Here is a 19,253-nt window from a genome sequence, read left to right on the forward strand (position 1 = left end):
TGGGGAAGGAACACCACCCTCTCATGGGGCCTGAGGGTGGGGATGAGCTGCCCCTCGTTGGGGAGTCGGTGCACGATATCGCTGGACAAGTATCCGGCCTTGCGCAGCCTCTTGATGTGCCCCTCCGTGATGGAGGAGGCCATCCACTTGCCTCCCGCTCCGGACATGGTTGGAGAAGGTTGAGGTGAGATGTGCGGACTTGGGCGCTGGAGCTCGAGTGCGCGGAGATGGATAAGCAAAGGAGGAAGAAGGCGTAGGTGAAAAGGTGGATCCTTATCCCCTTATATATGAGCGGACGAAACTATGCGTCCCCACCAGCCTATTAAAACTCGCTTATCTCCCAAGCGCCACAATCAATGGCGCTGTTGGGTTACCCACGCCCGTATTGATGAGAATCCCGGAATAAGGGGACACAATCTCTGCTTTGACAAGACGTGCCAAGGAAACCGCTTCGCTAAACGTGCTGAGGTGGAACAGTTAAAACGATTCAAATAAAGGCTTGGCCGTGGCGTGACGTCATGCCGCGAGATACGTCAGCAGATTGAACTTGTGTAAGTATTATTCTCTCTGCGGTGGTATGTGGAATTTATTTTGCAGAGCCGGACACTATCCTGGTGTTCAACATCTTCTATGGATTATTCGGAGGAGGAACCCGCCTTGCAATGCCGAAGACAATATGCATGCCGGACTCGTCGTCATTGAAGCCTGGTTCAGGGGCTACTGAGGGAGTCCTGGACTAGGGGGTGTCCGGATAGCCGAACTATCACCATCGGCCGGACTCCAAGACTATGAAGATACAAGACTGAAGACTTCGTCCCGTGTCCGGATGGGACTTTCCTTGGCGTGGAAGGCAAGCTTGGCGATACGGATATTTAGATCTCCTACCATTGTAACCGACTCTGTGTAACCCTAGCCCTCTCTGCTGTCTATATAAACCGAAGGGTTTTAGTCCGTAGGACGAACAACAATGATACCATAGGCTAGCTTCTAGGGTTTAGCCTCCTTGATCTCGTGGTAGATCTACTCTTGTACTACCCATATCATCAATATTAATCAAGCAGGAGTAGGGTTTTACCTCCACCGAGAGGGCCCGAACCTGGGTAAAAACATCGTGTCCCTTGTCTCATGTTACCATCCGCCTAGACGCATAGTTCGGGACCCCCTACCCGAGATCCGCCGGTTTTGACACCGACAGAGGGCCTCCTGGATGAATTGCACGGGGCAATGTTCTTTTCCAAAATTGGTATGAGGAGTGGCTACTATATATCAAATCAGAATGAAGCCTAAAGATATTGAAAGAGTACCTTTTCAACATACCTTGGACATTGTGAGTACTTGGTTAAGCCATTTGGTCTCACTATGCTCCAACAACCTTTCAATATCTCATGAAATCAAACTTGGAGCCATTCTAAAGAAAATTTGTGGTAGTTTTCTTTGATGAAATTCTAGTTTAGTAACAAGTGTTTAGTACACTCAGAGCTAATCAACTATTTACAAAACTCTCTAAGTGCACCTTTGGCCAGAAAAAAGTGGAGCATTTGGGACATATAATACAAGGAGGTAGAGTTGCTACTGACACTATTAAAATACAAGCTGTGGTTGATTGGCATGTTCCCAAAATGGCACTGAGCTGAGAGGATTTCTGGGGTTAACTGTGTATTACGAAAGATTCATACAAAATCATGGCAGAATTTACAGACCCTTATTTGACTCTTTCAAAAAGGACTCCTTTCTATGGTCTGATACACAACAACAAACATTTACCACACTTAAGAGGAAGCTCACATCAACTCATGTTCTAGTTCTCGCAAACTTTCACAAACCCTCTGTATTGGAAGAAGATGTAAGTGGGTATGGTAGGAGCAGTCCTGATGCAAGAGGGTAAACCAATTACCTACATGAGCAAGAGCATTGGGCCTAAAGCACAATGATTTAGCACTAATGAAAAAGAGGCACTAGAAATTATAGAAGCATTAAAAATGTGGAAACACTATTTTGTAGCCTCTTCCCTCATAAACAGAACTGATAAGAGAGTTTGAAATACGTGCAAGAGCAAAAACTCACTAAGGGCATCCAACATAAATTACTTGTACAACTGTTGGAGTACCACTATAATGTTGAGTACAATAGAGGAACGGGAAATAGAGCAGCAAATGCTCTCTCAAGGGTTAAAGACATGGTGAACAGTTTGATTGCCAGTATAGTTCTTCCTGTATGGATCATTGATGTGGTCAAGTCTTATCAAAATGACCAAAAGTGCACTAGCCTTATCTTTGAATTGGCAGTTAATGTAGATAACAACCCCATTTCACATTTAAAATGGCATTCTAAGATACAAAAGCAAAATTTGGTTGGCAGCACTACTAATCTTAGACATGAGTTGATACAAGATATTCATAAGTCTGAACTAGGGGTGACACTCTGGTGAGAATGCAATTTATCAGAGATTACACCTACTGTTCCATTGGGCAGGGTGGAAACAAGATGTAATTGCATATGTTCAAGCTTCTCATCTGTGCCAATTAAATAAAGGAGAGCATACCTGTTACCCTAGATTGTTGCAGTCACTTCCAATTCCTGACCTTGCTTGGTGCCATGTAAGCATGGACTTTGTGGAAGGGCTGCTTCTACTTGAACATAAGGGCCTAATTCAAGTGGTGGTGGATAGATTCACTAAGTATGCTCATTCATCTCTACTAAACACCCCATTTTAGTACAGTCAGTTGCAAAGGCCTTTCCAGGCAACATGCTCAAATTGTATGGATTACCTATTGTGATAGTGACTGACAGATACAGAATCTTCACAAATCACTTGTGGCAATTGATACGTCTGCAATGTATCTATAATTTTTTATTGTTCCATGCTATTATATTACCTGTTTTGGATGTTTATGGGCTTTACTATACACTTTTATATCATTTTTGGGACTAACCTATTAACCGGAGGCCCAGCCCAAATTGCTGTTTTTTTTTGCCTATTTCGGTATTTCGCTAAAAAGGAATATCAAACGGAGTCCAAAAGGAATGAAACCTTCGGGAGAGTTGTTTTTGGAACAAACGCAATCCAGGAGACTTGGAGTGGACGTCAAGAAGCAAACGAGGCGGCCACGAGGCAGGTAGGCGCGCCCTAAGGGGGTGGGCGCGCCCCCACCCTCGTGGGCCCCTTGTGGATCCCCTGACCGACTTCTTTCGCCTATATATACTTGCATACCCTAAAAACATCCAGGAGCACCATGAAACCCTACTTCCACCGCCGCAACCTTCTGTACTCATGAGATCCCATCTTGGAGCCTTTTCCGGTGCTTCGTCGGAGGGGGAATCGACCATGGAGGGCTTCTACATCAATACCATAGCCTCTCCGATGAGTTGTGAGTAGTTTACCACAGACCTTCGGGTCCATAGTTATTAGCTAGATGGCTTCTTCTCTCTGTTTGAATCTCAATACAAAGTTCTCCTCGATCTTCTTGGAGATCTATTCGATGTAACTCTTTTTGCAGTGTGTTTGCCGAGATTCGATGAATTGTGGGTTTATGATCAAGTTTATCTATGAATAATATTTGAATCTTCTCTGAATTCTTTTATGTATGATTGAGTTATCTTTGCAAGTCTCTTCAAATTATCAGTTTGGTTTGGCCTACTAGATTGATCTTTCTTGCAATGGGAGAAGTGCTTAGCTTTGGGTTCAATCTTGCGGTGTCCTTTCCCAGTGATAGCAGGGGCAGCAAGGCATGTATTGTATTGTTTCCATCGAGGATAAAAAGATGGGGTTTATATCATATTGCTAGAGTTTATCCCTCTACATCATGTCATCTTGCCTAATGCGTTACTCTGTTCTTATGAACTTAATACTCTAGATGCATGCTGGATAGCGGTCGATGTGTGGAGTAATAGTAGTAGATGCGGAATCGTTTTGATCTACTTGTCGCGGACGTGATGCCTATATACATGATCATTCCTAGATATTCTCATAACTATGCACTTTTCTATCAATTGCTCGAAAGTAATTTGTTCACCCACCGTAATACTTATGCTATATTGAGAGAAGCCACTATTGAAACCTATGGCCCCTGGGTCTATTTTCCATCGTATAAGTTTCCGATCTACTTTATTTTGCAATCCTTCCTTTCCAATCTATATCATAAAAATACCAAAAATATAGATCTTATATTATTATCTCTACCAGATCTCACTTTCGCAAGTGGTCGTGAAGGGATTGACAACCCCTTTATCGCGTTGGTTGCGAGGTTCTTGTTTGTTTGTGTAGGTACAAGGGACTTGCGTGTAGGCTCCTACTTGATTGATACCTTGGTTCTCAAAAACTGAGGGAAATACTTACCCTACTTTGCTGCATCACCCTTTCCTCTTCAAGGGAAAACCAATGCAGTGCTCAAGAGGTAGTAAGAAGGATTTTTGGCGCCATTGATGGGGAGGTCTACGCTCAAGTCAAGACATACCAAGTACCCATCACAAATTCTTCTCCCTTGCATTACATTATTTGCCATTTGCCTCTTGTTTTCCTCTCCCCCACTTCACCCTTGTCGTTTTATTCGTCCTCTCTTTCTCGTTCGCCTTTTTTCGCTTGTCTCTTGTGTGCTTGTGTGTTAGATTGCGTGTCACGATGACTCAAGATAATACTAAATTGTGTAACTTCTCCAATACCAACAATAATGATTTCTTTAGTACTCCGATTGCTCATCTTACCGATGCTGAATCTTATGAAATTAATGTTGCTTTGTTGAATCTTGTCATGAAAGGTCAATTCTCTGGCCTTCCTAGTGAAGATGCCGCTACTCATCTAAACAACTTTGTTGATTTGTGTGATATGCAAAAGAAGAAAGACATGGATAATGATATTGTTAAATTGAAGTTATTTCTGTTTTCACTTAGAGATCGTGCTAAAACTTGGTTTTCGTCTTTGCCTAAATATAATATTGATTCATGGAACACTTTCCTTGAAAGAAAATCAAATTACCTTATGAATCTATTATGAGAGCCACGTATGAATTGAATACCAAAGATGGCAATACTTAGATCTATTTTTGCTTTTATGCCTAGCCAGGGGCATTAAACGATAGCGCTTGTCGGTAGGCAACCCAATTTTATTTTTGTTCCTTGCGTTTTGTTCCTGTTTAGTATTAAATAATTCATCTGGCTTCTGTTTAGATGTGGTTTTTGATACGTCTCCAACGTATCTATAATTTTTGATTGTTCCATGCTATTATATTACCTGTTTTGGATGTTTATAGGATTACTTTACACTTTTATATCATTTTTGGGACTAACCTACTAACCGGAGGCCCAGCCCGAATTGCTGATTTTGCCTATTTCAGTGTTTCGAAGAAAAGGAAAATCAAACGGAGTCCAAACGGGATGAAACCTTCGGGAGCGATCTTTTTGGAACAAACGCAACCCAGGAAACTTGGAGTGGACGTTAAAAAGCAGCCGAGGCGGCCACGAGGCAGGAGGGCGCGCCCTAGGGGGGTGGGCGCGCCCCCCACCCACGTGGGCCCCTCGTGGCTCCCTTGACCGACCTCCTTCGCCTATATATATCCACATACCCTGAAAACATCCAGGAGCACCACAAAAACCTCATTCCACTACCGCAACCTTCTGTATCCGCAAGATCCCATCATGGAGCCTTCGTCGGCGCTTCGCCGGAGGGGGAATCGACTACGGAGGGCTTCTACATCAACACCATAGCCTCTCTGATGAGTTGTGAGTAGTTTACCACAGACCTTTGGGTCCATAGTTATTAGCTAGATGTCTTCTTCTCTCTCTTTGAATCTCAATACAAAGTTCTCCTCGATCTTCTTGGAGATCTATTCGATGTAACTCTTTTTGCGGTGTGTTTGTCGAGATCTGATGAATTGTGGGTTTATGATCAAGTTTATCTATGAGAAATATTTGAATCTCCTCTGAATTCTTTTATGTATGATTGGTTATCTTTGCAAGTCTCTTCGAATTATAAGTTTGGTTTGGTCTAGTACTAGATTGATCTTTCTTGCAATGGGAGAAGTGCTTAGCTTTGGGTTCAATCTTGCGGTGTCCTTTCCCAGTGAAAGCAGGGGCAGCAAGGCACGTATTGTATTGTTGCCATCGAGGATAAAAAGATGGGGTTTATATCATATTTCTTGAGTTTATCCCTCTACATCATGTCATCTTGCCTAATGTGTTACTCTGTTCTTATGAACTTAATACTCTAGATGCATGCTGGATAGCTATCGATGTGTGGAGTAATAGTAGTAGATGCAGAATCGTTTCGATCTACTTGTCGCGAACGTGATGCCTATATACATGATCATGCCTAGATATTCTCATAACTATGCACTTTTCTATCAATTGCCCGGTAGTAATTTGTTCACCCACTGTAATACTTATGCTATCTTGAGAGAAGCCACTAGTGAAACCTATGGCCCCCGGGTCTATCTTTTATCATATAAGCTTCTGATCTACTTTATTTTGCAATTTTTACTTTCCAATTTATATCATAAAAATACCAATTATCTTATCTTATTATCTCTATCAGATCTCACTTCCGCAAGTTATCGTGAAGGGATTGACAACCCCTTTATCGCGTTGGTTGCGAGGTTCTTGTTTGTTTGTCTAGGTACGAGGGACTTGTTTGGAGCCTCCTACTGGATTGATACCTTGGTTCTCAAAAACTGAGGGAAATACTTACGCTACTTTGCTGCATCGCCCTTTCCTCTTAAAGGGAAAACCAACGCAGTGCTCAAGAGGTAGCAAGAAGGATTTCTGGCGCTATTGCCGGGGAGGTCTTCGCTCAAGTCAAGACATACCAAGTACCCATCACAAACTAATCACCCTTGCATTACATTATTTGCCATTTGCCTCTCGTTTTCCTCTCCCCCACTTCACCCTTGACATTTTATTCGCCCTCTCTTTTCCGTTCGCCTCTTTTTCGCTTGCTCCTCGTATTTACTGCCGCTATGTCTGGAATTGGGGAGGTTATCGTTGATAAGAACAATAGTAATAACATGGAAAATTTTGATGCTTTTGATGATCCTGTTGAAGAACCACCCATCTTACATACTAAAAAAATTCGAATCGGTAGGGGTAATATTATTGGAAAAGGGGTTATTCAAGATTTCTTTACTTGTGTCGGTGCTTTACCCGCTATGGGTGGATCTATTCTTCATAGAACTAGTAGTCTTGCGGATGCTATATCCTTGCTTATAGTTGAACTTGAAAGACAATTTATGCATATGCATCCTTGCATTCAAAGGATTTTCCTAGAATTTTCCAATATTGAGCATTCTTCTGTTAAGCGTGCAACTACTATCTTTTTGGCTCATGAGTTCAGATTTATATTAAAAGAAGCCAAAGAAATTTTTGCACACTATAGGGTGGACGCTGGCCGTCCTCCCATAGAGGCAATCCTCTTCGATCAAGAGGACATAATGCGTTTTCAATCTTTAGATTATGTTGCTTTTAATGAAAACCTTAGAAAAAAGGTTCCTACCAATGTTCTAGTTGATAGAATTTCCGGACTTAATAATGATTTTGCTATTCGAAACAATGAGTTAGGATATTCTCTTGAGTATAGGCTCATGACTTTCTGCCAAAAGAATGCTTATAATGATGAATTAGTTGTGCAATATGAAGGGCCAAAGGAGGAACAAATACCTCCCGAGATTGAACTTGGGGACTTTTGTCCCATTAAATTTGGCCCTTTTGATTACTTTTGCTTGCCACAAAGAAAACTTGCTTCTGAACATAGGGAATATGAGATGAGTTTTCGCGATCTATCTTATTATTGTGGCAATACTTAGATCTATTCTTGTTTTTATGCCTAACTAGGGGCGTTAAACGTTAGCGCTTGTTGGGAGGCAACCCAATTTTATTTTTGTTCCTTGCTTTTTGCTTCTGTTTAGTAATAAATATTTCATCTCGCTTCTATTTAGATGTGGTTTTATGTTTTAATTAGTGTTTGTGCCAAGTAGAACCTATAGGATAACCTACGGTGATAGTTAACTTTGATTCTGCCGAAAAATAGAAACTTTTGCACACACGAGAATAATTTTAATAAATCACAGAAACGTGCTTTTGAGTTGATTCTTTTTGAAGTAGATCAATAGACAAATTGTACAGGACTTCCTATTTTGGTAGGATTTTAGAGTTCAGAAGTATTCGAAAGTTACAGCTTGCTACAGACTGTTCTGTTTTTGACAGATTCTGTTTTTCGTCTGTTGTTTGCTTATTTTGATGAATCTATGGCTAGTATCGGGGGGTATGAACCATAGAGAAGTTGGAATAAAGTAGGTTTAACACAAATATAAATAAAGAATGAGTTCATTACAGAACCTTAAGTGGTGGTTTTTCTTTCTTGCACTAACGGAGCTTATGAGATTTCCTGTTGATTTTTGTGTTGTGAAGTTTTCAAGTTTTGGGTAAAGATTTGATGGACTATGGAATAAGGAGTGGCAAGAGACTAAGCTTGGGGATGCCCATGGAACCCCATGATAATCCAAGTACAACCAAAAGCCTAAGCTTGGGGATTCCCCGGAAGGCATCCCCTATTTCGTCTTCGTCTATCGGTAACTTTACTTGGAGCTATATTTTTTATTCACCACATGATATGTGTTTTGCTTGGAGCGTCTTGTATGATATGAGTCTTTGCTTTTTAGTTTACCACAATCATCCTTGCTGTACACACCTTTTGGGAGAGACACACGTGATTAGGAATTTGTTAGAATACTCTATGTGCTTCACTTATATCTTTTGAGATAGATAATTTTGCTCTAGTGCTTCACTTATATCTTTTAGAGCACGGCGGTGGTTTTATTTTGTAGAAATTATTAATCTCTCATGCTTAAATTATATTATTTTGAGAGTCTTTTAGAACAGCATGGTATTTGCTATGGTTATAAAATTGGTCCTAGAATGATGGGCATCCAAGTTGGGTATAATAAAAACTATCATAGAAAGTGAATTGGATGCTATGATCAATCTGATGCTTGATAATTGTTTTAAGATATGAGGATGGTAATGTTATAGTCATGCTAGTTGGGTAATTGTGAATTTAAGGAATACTTGTGTTAAAGTTTGTGATTCCCATAGCATGCACGTATGTTGAACCGTTATGTGATGAAGTTGGAGCATGATTTTATTTATTGATTGTCTTCCTTATGTGTGGAGGTCGGATCGCGCGATGGTTAACTCCTACCAACCCTTCCCCTAGGAGCATGCGTGTAATACTTTGTTTTGATTACTTGTAATTTTTGCAATAATTATATGAGTTCTTTATGACTAATGTTGAGTCCATGGATTATACGCACTCTCATCCTTCCACCATTGCTAGCCTCTCTTGTGCCGCGCAACTTTCGCCGGTACCATACACCCACCATATACCTTCCTCAAAACAGCCATCGTACCTACCTATTATGGCATTTCCATAGCCATTCCGAGATATATTGCCATGCAACTTTCCACCGTTCCGTTTATTATGACACGCTTCATCATTGTCATATTGCTTTTGCATGATCAAGTAGTTGACATCGTATTTGTGGCAAAGCCACCTTGATAATTCTTTCATACATGTCACTCTTGATTCATTGCATATCCCGATACACTGCTGGAGGCCTTCACATAGAGTCATACTTTGTTCTAAGTATCAAATTGTAATTCTTGAGTTGTATGTAAATTAAAGTGTGATGATCTTCATTATTAGAACATTGTCCCAAGAGAGGAAAGGATAATGGAGACTATGATTCCCCCACAAGTCAGGATGAGACTCCGGACTTTATAAAAAAAGAGAAAGGCCAAGAAAAAGGCCAAATAAAAAAATGAGAGAGAAAGAGAGAAGGGACAATGTTACTATCCTTTTACCACACTTGTGCTTCAAAGTAGCACCATGATCTTCATGATAGAGAGTCTCCTATGTTGTCACTTTCATATACTAGTGGGAATTTTTCATTATAGAACTTGGCTTGCATGTTTCAATGATGGGCTTCCTCAAAATGCCCTAGGTCTTCGTGAGAAAGCGAGTTGGATGCACACCCACTTAGTTTCTTTTTGAGCTTTCATACACTTATAGCTCTAGTGCATCCGTTGCATGGCAATCCCTACTCACTCACATTGATATATATTAATGGGCATCTCCATAGCCCGTTAATATGCCTAGTTGATGTGAGACTATCTTCTCCTTTTTTGTCTTCTCCACAACCACCATTCTATTCCACATAAAGTGTTATGTCCATGGCTCACACTCATGTATTGCGTGAAGATTGAAAAAGTTTGAAAATACTAAAGTATGAAACAATTGCTTGGCTAAAACCGAGCTTGTGCATGATTTAAATATTTTGTGTGATGAAGATAGAGCATAGCCAGACTATATGATTTTGTAGGGATAACTTTCGTTTGCCATGTTATTTTGAGAAGACATGATTACCTTGATTAGTATGCTTGAAGTATTACTATTTCTTATGTCAATATGAACTTTTGTCTTGAATCATTTGGATCTGAACATTCATGCCACAATAAAGAAAATTACATTGAGAAATATCCTAGGTAGCATTCCACATCAAAAATTTTGTTTTTATCATTTACCTACTCGAGGACGAGCAGGAATTAAGCTTGGGGATGCTTGATAAGTCTCCAACGTATCTATAATTTTTTATTGTTCCATGCTATTATATTACTTGTTTTGGATGTTTATGGGCTTTACTTTACACTTTTATATCATTTTTGGGACTAACCTACTAACCGGAGGCCCAGCCCGAATTGCTGTTTTTTTGCCTATTTCAGTGTTTCGAAGAAAAGGAATATCAAACGGAGTCCAAATAGGATGAAACCTTCGGGAGCGATCTTTTTGGAACAAACGCAACCCAGGAAACTTGGAGTGGACGTCAAGAAGCAGCCGAGGCGGCCACGAGGCAGGAGGGCACGCCCCCCACCCTCATGGGCCCCTCGTGGCTCCCCTGACCGACCTCCTTCGCCTATATATATCCACATACCCTGAAAACATCCAGGAGCACCACAAATACCTAATTCCACCGCCACAACCTTCTGTATCCGCAAGATCCCATCATGGAGCCTTCGCCGGCGCTTCAACGAAGGGGGAATCGACCACGGAGGGCTTCTACATCAGCACCATAGCCTCTCCGATGAGTTGTGAGTAGTTTACCATAGACCTTCGGGTCCATAGTTATTACCAGCAAGTATTACCAGCAAGGAACTCCCTGTGTGTTCATGGGTGCTAGAAAACTTTATGTGTAGAAAGAATAAGTTTGTGAGCAACTACTTGAGCACTTTAAAAGAAAATAAAATGGGTTAAAAGTGAGAAAACTCGTGTATCCCCCAAAAATTTAGGCAAGTAGTGAGGTTGTTTAAAGCAAATCAAGTGCTACCATTAAGCAAAACATCTATAGATATGTTTACGTGTACTGACCTGCTGGGCTCCAAAAAAGAAAACAAGGTCTTTCTTACATAGTAAAACAACTAAGTCTCTGGAGTAGGTGGTGAGAAATTACCTGGAGAGTAGTTGGTGGTGGTTTCCTTACTTGGGCACTACTTTGATAGCTTTGAACATGTTTTATTGGGGTGGGACCTATAAAAAATACAAAACAAAACAAAGTAAACTAAGTAACCTTGTATATGGATCTAAAACAACTTATTGGGAATCTTTTAGGCAACTTCTGCTACCGTGTAAGCAAGTTGTGTCATCTTTTATGATGAAAAACTAAGGACCAAAAAATGAAACAATGCAAGAAGTAGTTTGGCTTTGATCCTGCTTTGAATACCAAAATTCTGGATTTGCTTGACATCTATATGGGACTTGCTTCAGTTTTATGTGTGAGTTGCCTATTATTTTGTGGACACGAACAGATTTGTGAATAGTCTGTTTCCACATTCCGAACATCCCAAAACCACTTCGTACCACCTAAAAATATATGTGCCTATGAGAAAAGCATGACTTGCTTGACAACTATATGGGACTTGTAAGGTATTTTATATGTGACTTGCAACAATCCAAAACATCAGGATTTGCTTAACCACTGCATGGGACTTGTGTCAAATCTGCTTCCATAATTCTGATCATCCCAAAAAACTTCCCTGACACCTAAAAATGTGTGCCCAAAATGTCATTTACCTGACTTTCACTACTCTAAAAAATGCTAGATATTTTACACAACCAAAGAAATAGCAGTACTTGCTTGACAACTATATGGGGTTTGCAAACAATTTTAATGTGTGACTTGCAACTACAGAAATCAAGATCTGCTTGCCAAACTACATGGGCTTGCTGTAGTTTTATGTGTAACTTGCCTATACTTTTTTTATATTTGCCTAATGTTTTTGAAGTTGACTAACCTAGATTGTCAGTGCTTTTTGAATTATTATAACTGAATCAAACAAGTGAAACAAAAACAAGCTTACCCGCAGCTTGTACCCAATTATGTATGACTTGCCTACTATTGCATGTGATTTGCCTATACTTTTTTTATATTTGCCCAATGGTTTTGAAGTTGGCTAACCCAGAATGTCTGTGCTTTCTGAATTCTTATAAGAATTGAATCAAACCAAGTTAACCCGCAGCTTGTACCCAATTATGGGCATTATGGGCACAACTTCTTGGGATAGATTCTCACTCATGTTGATATATGTGGGACGCTTCCCCCGGATCACGATTTCCTTTGTCCCTCTCTGACAATTGTACCCAATAATGGGAAAACTACTTTGTGCCTGCAGAGAAACCCAGAGAGCATGTGGGCGTCATTCTAAAAAATAAAGAGAAAAAAAACCTGGGATAAAAACAGCTTGCAAAAAAAATATCATTTCGGTTATATATTTTCTCCGTGCAGCTTTGTTTGATGCTCTTCGATGGCAGGAGATGGATCAGTGTCGAGAGTAACTGTTGGGGCTTGCTGGAGTTTTATGTGTGACTTGCCTATTATTGTAGGGGATTTGCCTAGAGTTTTTTTTTGTAGTTGCCTACTGTTTTGAAGTTGACTAACCCTGATCTGTGTGTGTTTTTTGAATTATCATAAGAACTAAAAAAAGTGAAAAGAAGCTTACATCCCGTCGCTCCCTGTGCCCCCTGCAAATCAATCTCGCCCCTCTCCTGCACGGTGATGCGCTCCATGAACCTCGTGTCCCCAACCCCATCCCAATCCCTTCCTCTCGCACATCTGCCTCCCTATGTCGTCTTAAAATCCCACCTCAGCGCTCTCCCAACCCCCGTCATCATCGGCGCACCAACGGACCCCCGAGGCGCACCCCATCCTGCAGTCGTGGCAAACTACTACGGCCGCTCGCCCAATACGGCGAGAACAACACACGAATCCAAAGCTTGCGACACATACCTGTGCTTTGCCCACAACGAATACGGCAAGAGCAACTCATACTTGTTTTGTAGGCAATTTCCATAGATTTTGCAGCGAATTCATTAGTTTGCTTGCCCCGAAGAAAAAAAAGATTAAAAAGTGGAAGTAAGAAGCAACTACAAGTAGATAGAAGGCAATTCCTACACTTTCAGGAAAAAAAATCTGGACCTATATGCTGTGGATCAACAAGTGTGGTCCCCCGGGCAAATGCATTTGTGGTTGTAGGCAAGTTATGCTCTGATCTAAGCAATTTGCATAGTATATCCAGGCAAAACTCCAGGTTTTGGTTTATAAAAAAAAGGTAGAAACTCGTAATGGGCAGCCCACTCCATCCCACCCCCGCCTCCACACCTAGGGGTGGGCATATAAACCGATGACCGAAGTACCGAACCGAATTAACTGTGACCAAACCCGAAGAGACCAAAACCGAATTCTTCAGTTAGAGCTTCGGTCAGTGATCCTAAAAAACCGAACATGTATCGGTGATTTCGGTTGTATTCGTGAAGTACCCCGAGTACACCGAATTACCCGAGAAATGTCAGGAGACAGGCCTAAGTCCGAGTTTTCACAACTCACACAGCCCAACATCTGAACCAAAGCCCAAATGCTCCACTAAAGCCCAATTGCTCCACTGCTAGTAGTACTCGATGGTCAAATAGGATGCTTGACAACTACATGGGACTTGCTACGGGTTTATCTATGACTTGCCTATTATTTGGACAAAAAGATTTGTGAACTCTCTGTTTACACACGCATAAAATGTCTAACACCCAAAACCCTTCCTCCCCCCCCCCTAAATGTGTGCACTTGGCTTTCACTCTGTTCTTTGCCATTTGCCTAGAATAGTTTTAAAGTTGCTTGATCTCTGTGTGTGTGTGTCAATTGCTTGGTCTAGCTGTCTGAAGTTGCCTAGCCCCCGATATGTGTGTGCTTTCTGAACTATCAAGAGACTACATTTTGAGGACAAAGTTCTACATCATTTTGAGGCAAATAGTACATACACAAAAATGGTTAGGCAAGTTTAAACACATGATCAAACTTCATGTAAACCTAGCGACACATCTGTATAAAAAATCAAGCATGGACTGGCTATCATTTTTCTGAAGAAAAAAATACTTTCGGTAACTCACACCAGCAGATGTAGCAACTGTCTACTCTGTGTTGGGCAATTTTCGGCACTTTCCCGAGGCAGTCCAACTCGTGTACTCTGCTTATCAGTTTCCCAGATTACATATACACGAGCAATCGAGCATGCAACTCATGCCCCTCCGCCAGGCAACTTCCAGCTCAAGCCCTCCCAAAAATTGCCTGTTATCAAAAACCTGATGATGATTATATCATCATCAAAACCCATTCCCCCTCCCTCTCGTCCCATGCATATCGTACTCATCCCCTGCACAAAAATGCACTCATAGATCTGCATCCCTATCCCGCACACACCCCACCCTTCCTCTCACACATCCGCCTCCTGCATGTGGTATGTAAAGCACAACTCGGCACTCTCCCCTTCCCATCCCCGGCGTGCGAATGGTGATTTACCCTTTTCACAAAATGTTCCTTTTAACAGGAAACATGCAACAAAATGTTTTTTGAATATTGGGGACATCGAAACACACAAGTTATAGGTTTGTTGTTTGGAAAACATAGAAATAATTTCCCTAAACAAACCTCGAGTAAGGGAGAAAGGATTGTGTGTCGGGTGAATCACACATGCACAACAGGCAAGTCACAAAAAACAGCAAGGAAGTCACATGCTTAACACTAGCAAGTCACGGCCAAATGTCAAGCAAGTCCTACTCATCAGTAGCTGCAATGCAGTGTCTAATGCATTCTAACTTGCTAGGGTAGACAAGAAACCTTGTGTTCATTTGGAAAAAATGTGGACAATGAAATACACAAGCTATAGGTTGGTTTGTTTGAAAAAACTTAGAAACAATTTTCCTAAACAAACTTCAAGTGTGGAGGGAGAGGGGGTTGTGTGTTAGGTAAATCACACATTGAGAAACATGCAAAGTCACAGAGTTTGCCTATAAAACATCAGGCAAATCACATACTTAACACTAGGAAGTCACATTCAAATGTCAAGCAAGTCCTCCTCAAATGTCAAACAAATCACGTGGGTGTTTGAAAAGGGAAAAATAAAAAGAGCTTACCTGCAGCTAGTATTGAGTATGCTACTTGCTTGACATTTGAATGTGACTTGCCTGTTCTACATGTGTGATTTGCCTGACACACAACCCCCTATTCCCTCCCCCTGGCGAGTTTCCCCCTGACACTAAACCATTGGGCGAGTCGAAAAGCAAAAACAACCAACTACTTATCAATTGTTATGCAAGTTTTGTGAGGGGGGGGGGGGCACACTACTGTCAAGCTCAAAAAACCGCATATCTGACAACTCGTACCACACATCTGGCAACTCATGCCCACAGATCTGGCAACTCGTAGCCTCTGCCTGGCAACTTTCCACCCCGCACTCCTCTCAAACATCGCCAGAAAAAAGGTACTATAATAATCAACCCTTTCTACTGTCTAGTATCTATCCACTTAAAAAAATGCAAAATGTTATGACTACTACAACACCAATCAAATCAACAACCTAGGAGGCACATCGTACGCACTGGTTATCTACGCCAACATTCCAGAAAACAGCCCCATATCGATAGTACAACCCTCCTTGCTTTGAGCTACTGTTACATGACCGTGAGAAACTAATAGTACCACCGTATGTAAGTTCTTATGTAAGTTTCTATTATTTTTAGGCACCTCTCTATCCCAATGCATGCAATTTCTCCCGGCTCATCAATCAACAATGAAAAATAATAGACAAGGAGTACTAAAAGCTAGCAATTCTCAATTGCTAACACTATCAGCCGTTGATCAAAAGATGGCAGCTTAAATAACAAACTGAACACACTACGAGCATAAATTAGGGGCATTTTTTCAGCCAACTCAAGTAGAAAAATAGTACTTGCCAGGTTAGAAAGGGATTCCTGAAGTGGTGATTTTTCCCTGTGACCAACTAATGCACTGGGAGTCTGGGACATCCTTCCGGGAGGGCTTCAGCATCAGCGGCACCAAACACGGAAGAGCAGCATCGGAAGGCACGGCTCACCAGAGAAGAACACACGGGGGCTGGCTCCTCCGCAGCGCGCGGACGTGGGGAAGGAGGTGACCTGAGCACCTTCGTTGCGGCCCAGGTCGACCGCGCGGATGGGCAGCATCTCCGCAATGTTGCAAGAGATGCGGAGCTCCTGCAGCCACCCGAATAGCACACCGCGGGGCACGGATGCGGCGCGGAGGGGCACCTTGCGAGGAGTTGACGGCGTATCTGAGGACATGGCCGTCAGCCGCGACGACAAGACAGCGGTGTGCATCGTGGATCTGGCCGTCGGCTCACCTGCTCAATCTTGAAGCCCCACGGGCAAGGGAGAGAGGCTGAGGGGAGTGAGGAGATGGTGGGAGTGGTGGCTGGGCAAGAAGATGTGGGCGGTGGCGACGCATCCGGAGATGGTACGGCGGCGCATCCGGAGATGGTGTGGCACCGGATCAGGGGAAGAAGAGCGAGAGAGAGGAAGAGTGGCTGCATCGGGAGAGTGAAAAGGAGGGGGTGGGTGGGTTGTTTCAAAAATCCGACCATCGGACACCTGACGCCTCGATCTGGATCCGACGGCTCCCGCGGGCGTGTGCTCTGTAAGACAATAGAGCCCGCGACCACTTTTTAAGTTTTAGGGTGAAAAAAAAAAGGCTTCAGATCCCGAACAGCGTCGTGTCTGCAGTGCACAGCTAACCGGCGCTTCGAAAACGCGGGCGGCAAGCCAACGAAATTCGCGGCCGTGTGCGGTGTGTGCCACCCTAACTCGGATCGTCGACTGTGGATCCTCGCCTAGGGCGTAATTTCGACTCGAATTTGAATCCGACTCCAATCGAGATCGCTCCTGCGTCTATTTCCACCCTAATCTCGTCGATCGATCCATCTGCTCGCCACCCACCTCCCCTCCCCTGCTCCATCGATCCCCTGCTCCAATCGCCCTCGCCTCCACCGCGCGCGCACCCCCCCTCTCCAGCAACCGAAGCTGTTCGTCCGTCGGGCTAGCGCGATGGCCGCCCGCAAGCGGCCTGCCGCAGTCCTCGACGCCGGCCACGCCACCACGACGGCGCCTCAACAATCGCCGGCTTGCTGCAAGAGGAGCCGCACCAGAATCAGGAGCACCGCGGAGTACGACGAGGAGACCCGCCTCGGCGAGGGCGGCTTCGGCTGCGTCCTCCTGGCGCGCCACCGCGACACCCGCAGGATCGTCGCCATCAAGTACCTCTACTGGCCGGAGGGGTCCCAGCAGCCCCCCAACGCCGCTGAGCTTCTGCGGGAGGCCCGATTCCTCGAGGCCTGCGACGGGAACCCCTACGTCGTCGGCTTCGAGGGCCTAGTGCGCGACCCCGACAACGGCGCCTTCGGCCTCGTCATGGAGTACGTCGGCGCGCCGAGCCTCCACAAGTTCCTGCGGAACAGGCGCAGCGGCCAGCCGCTCCCGGAGTCCGCCGTGCGCGCCATCATGTGGAAGCTCCTCACCGGTGCCAGGACGATGCACGACCGCCACGTCGTCCACCGCGACATCAAGCCCGGCAACATCCTTGTCGGCCAAGACGGCGAACTCGTCAAAATCTGCGACTTTGGGCTGGCGATCTCCATGTCCGAGCTGCCGCCGTACAACCAGGCCGGCACGCCGTTCTACGTGGCGCCCGAGGTGCTCCTGGGGAAGCGGGACTACAACGCGCTCGTGGACACGTGGTCTATCGGCTGCGTCATGGCCGAGATGCTCACCGGTAAGACGCTGTTCCTCGGCGATGATGATGACGACGCCAAAGACAATGAGATCATCCAGCTCTGGAGCATCTTCCGCTTGCTCGGGACGCCAGACGAGAGGACGTGGCCGGGGTTCACCTCTCTGCCGCTCACCGAAAAGACGCTGAAGCTGCTGCCGCGGGGGCACAAGCACAACAAGCTGCGCGATCTGTTCCCTGAAGAGAAGCTGTCCGAGCATGGATTCCAGGTGTTGCAAGGCCTCCTCACGTGCAACCCCGATAAGCGACTGACGGCGGCCGCCGCGCTCAAGCACCGATGGTTTGCTGCTCCTCGTCCCTCGGCCGCCGCTCCAAAGGTCGACGCTTTGTCGCTCCCGAAAAAGAAGGCGCCAAGGATCAAGTTCATCCCGCCGGCCATGCCAGAGAAGAATCTACTCAAAATTCCACTCGCCGTGTGGAACGCAGCTCATCGAGTCTAGTTAAACACTCCAGATTTAGCTGTTCTTGGATGAACCATCTATGTAAATGCTAGGATAAACTCTCGTGATGTAACTGTGCTTGGAAGTGGATGAGCCATCTATGAGCCATCAAGTAGAACTTGATTGCCGGATCGCCCATTAGTGTTGGCCTGCTTTTCTGAATTGTATGTGCCATTATGCAGATATGTGTAAATTGTGATGTAGTGTTGAGAGATCCATCAGAGGCTGTTGTTTACAGATGCTCAGCTTGTCATCAAGTTATAGTGCTCAATTTGTGTGGTTTTTTCTTTCCAAAATCCTGAGTGATGATAAATATGTAGTACAAATGTTCTAAGCAACACAAATCCTGAGTGGTGGATGAATTGATGGTTAAAATGTCCTGCTAGCTGGTACAGATTTCATGAGTACTTATAAGTTGAATAATGGTACCAGTACAGCAATTGGACTTGTTCATGTACTTCGGTGTATGTGTTTTTCGAAATTCCACCGTCTTTTTAATGCAAATTTCTATACTGTGAAATATAAAAATTTCTATACTGTGAAATATAACCACCGTTCGGAAATAAGTAGCGTGGTTTTATTCTAATATTTGAACTAAACCACACCACTTATATTCGACACTTATATTCGA

At 43.6% G+C, this 19,253-nt stretch overlaps 1 protein-coding gene across 1 annotated transcript; it reads left to right on the plus strand.

The window, feature by feature from the left end:
- Positions 1-17,440: 17,440 nt before the first annotated feature.
- LOC119292794 (putative cyclin-dependent kinase F-2) lies at positions 17,441-18,622 on the plus strand. The gene has a single exon (XM_037571495.1). It carries the CDS (start codon positions 17,441-17,443, stop codon positions 18,620-18,622), a length of 1,182 nt encoding a protein of 393 aa, XP_037427392.1.
- Positions 18,623-19,253: the final 631 nt, after the last annotated feature.

Source organism: Triticum dicoccoides, chromosome 4B (genome assembly GCF_002162155.2).
Source record: "Triticum dicoccoides isolate Atlit2015 ecotype Zavitan chromosome 4B, WEW_v2.0, whole genome shotgun sequence".
Classification (NCBI taxonomy): Eukaryota; Viridiplantae; Streptophyta; class Magnoliopsida; order Poales; family Poaceae; genus Triticum; species Triticum dicoccoides.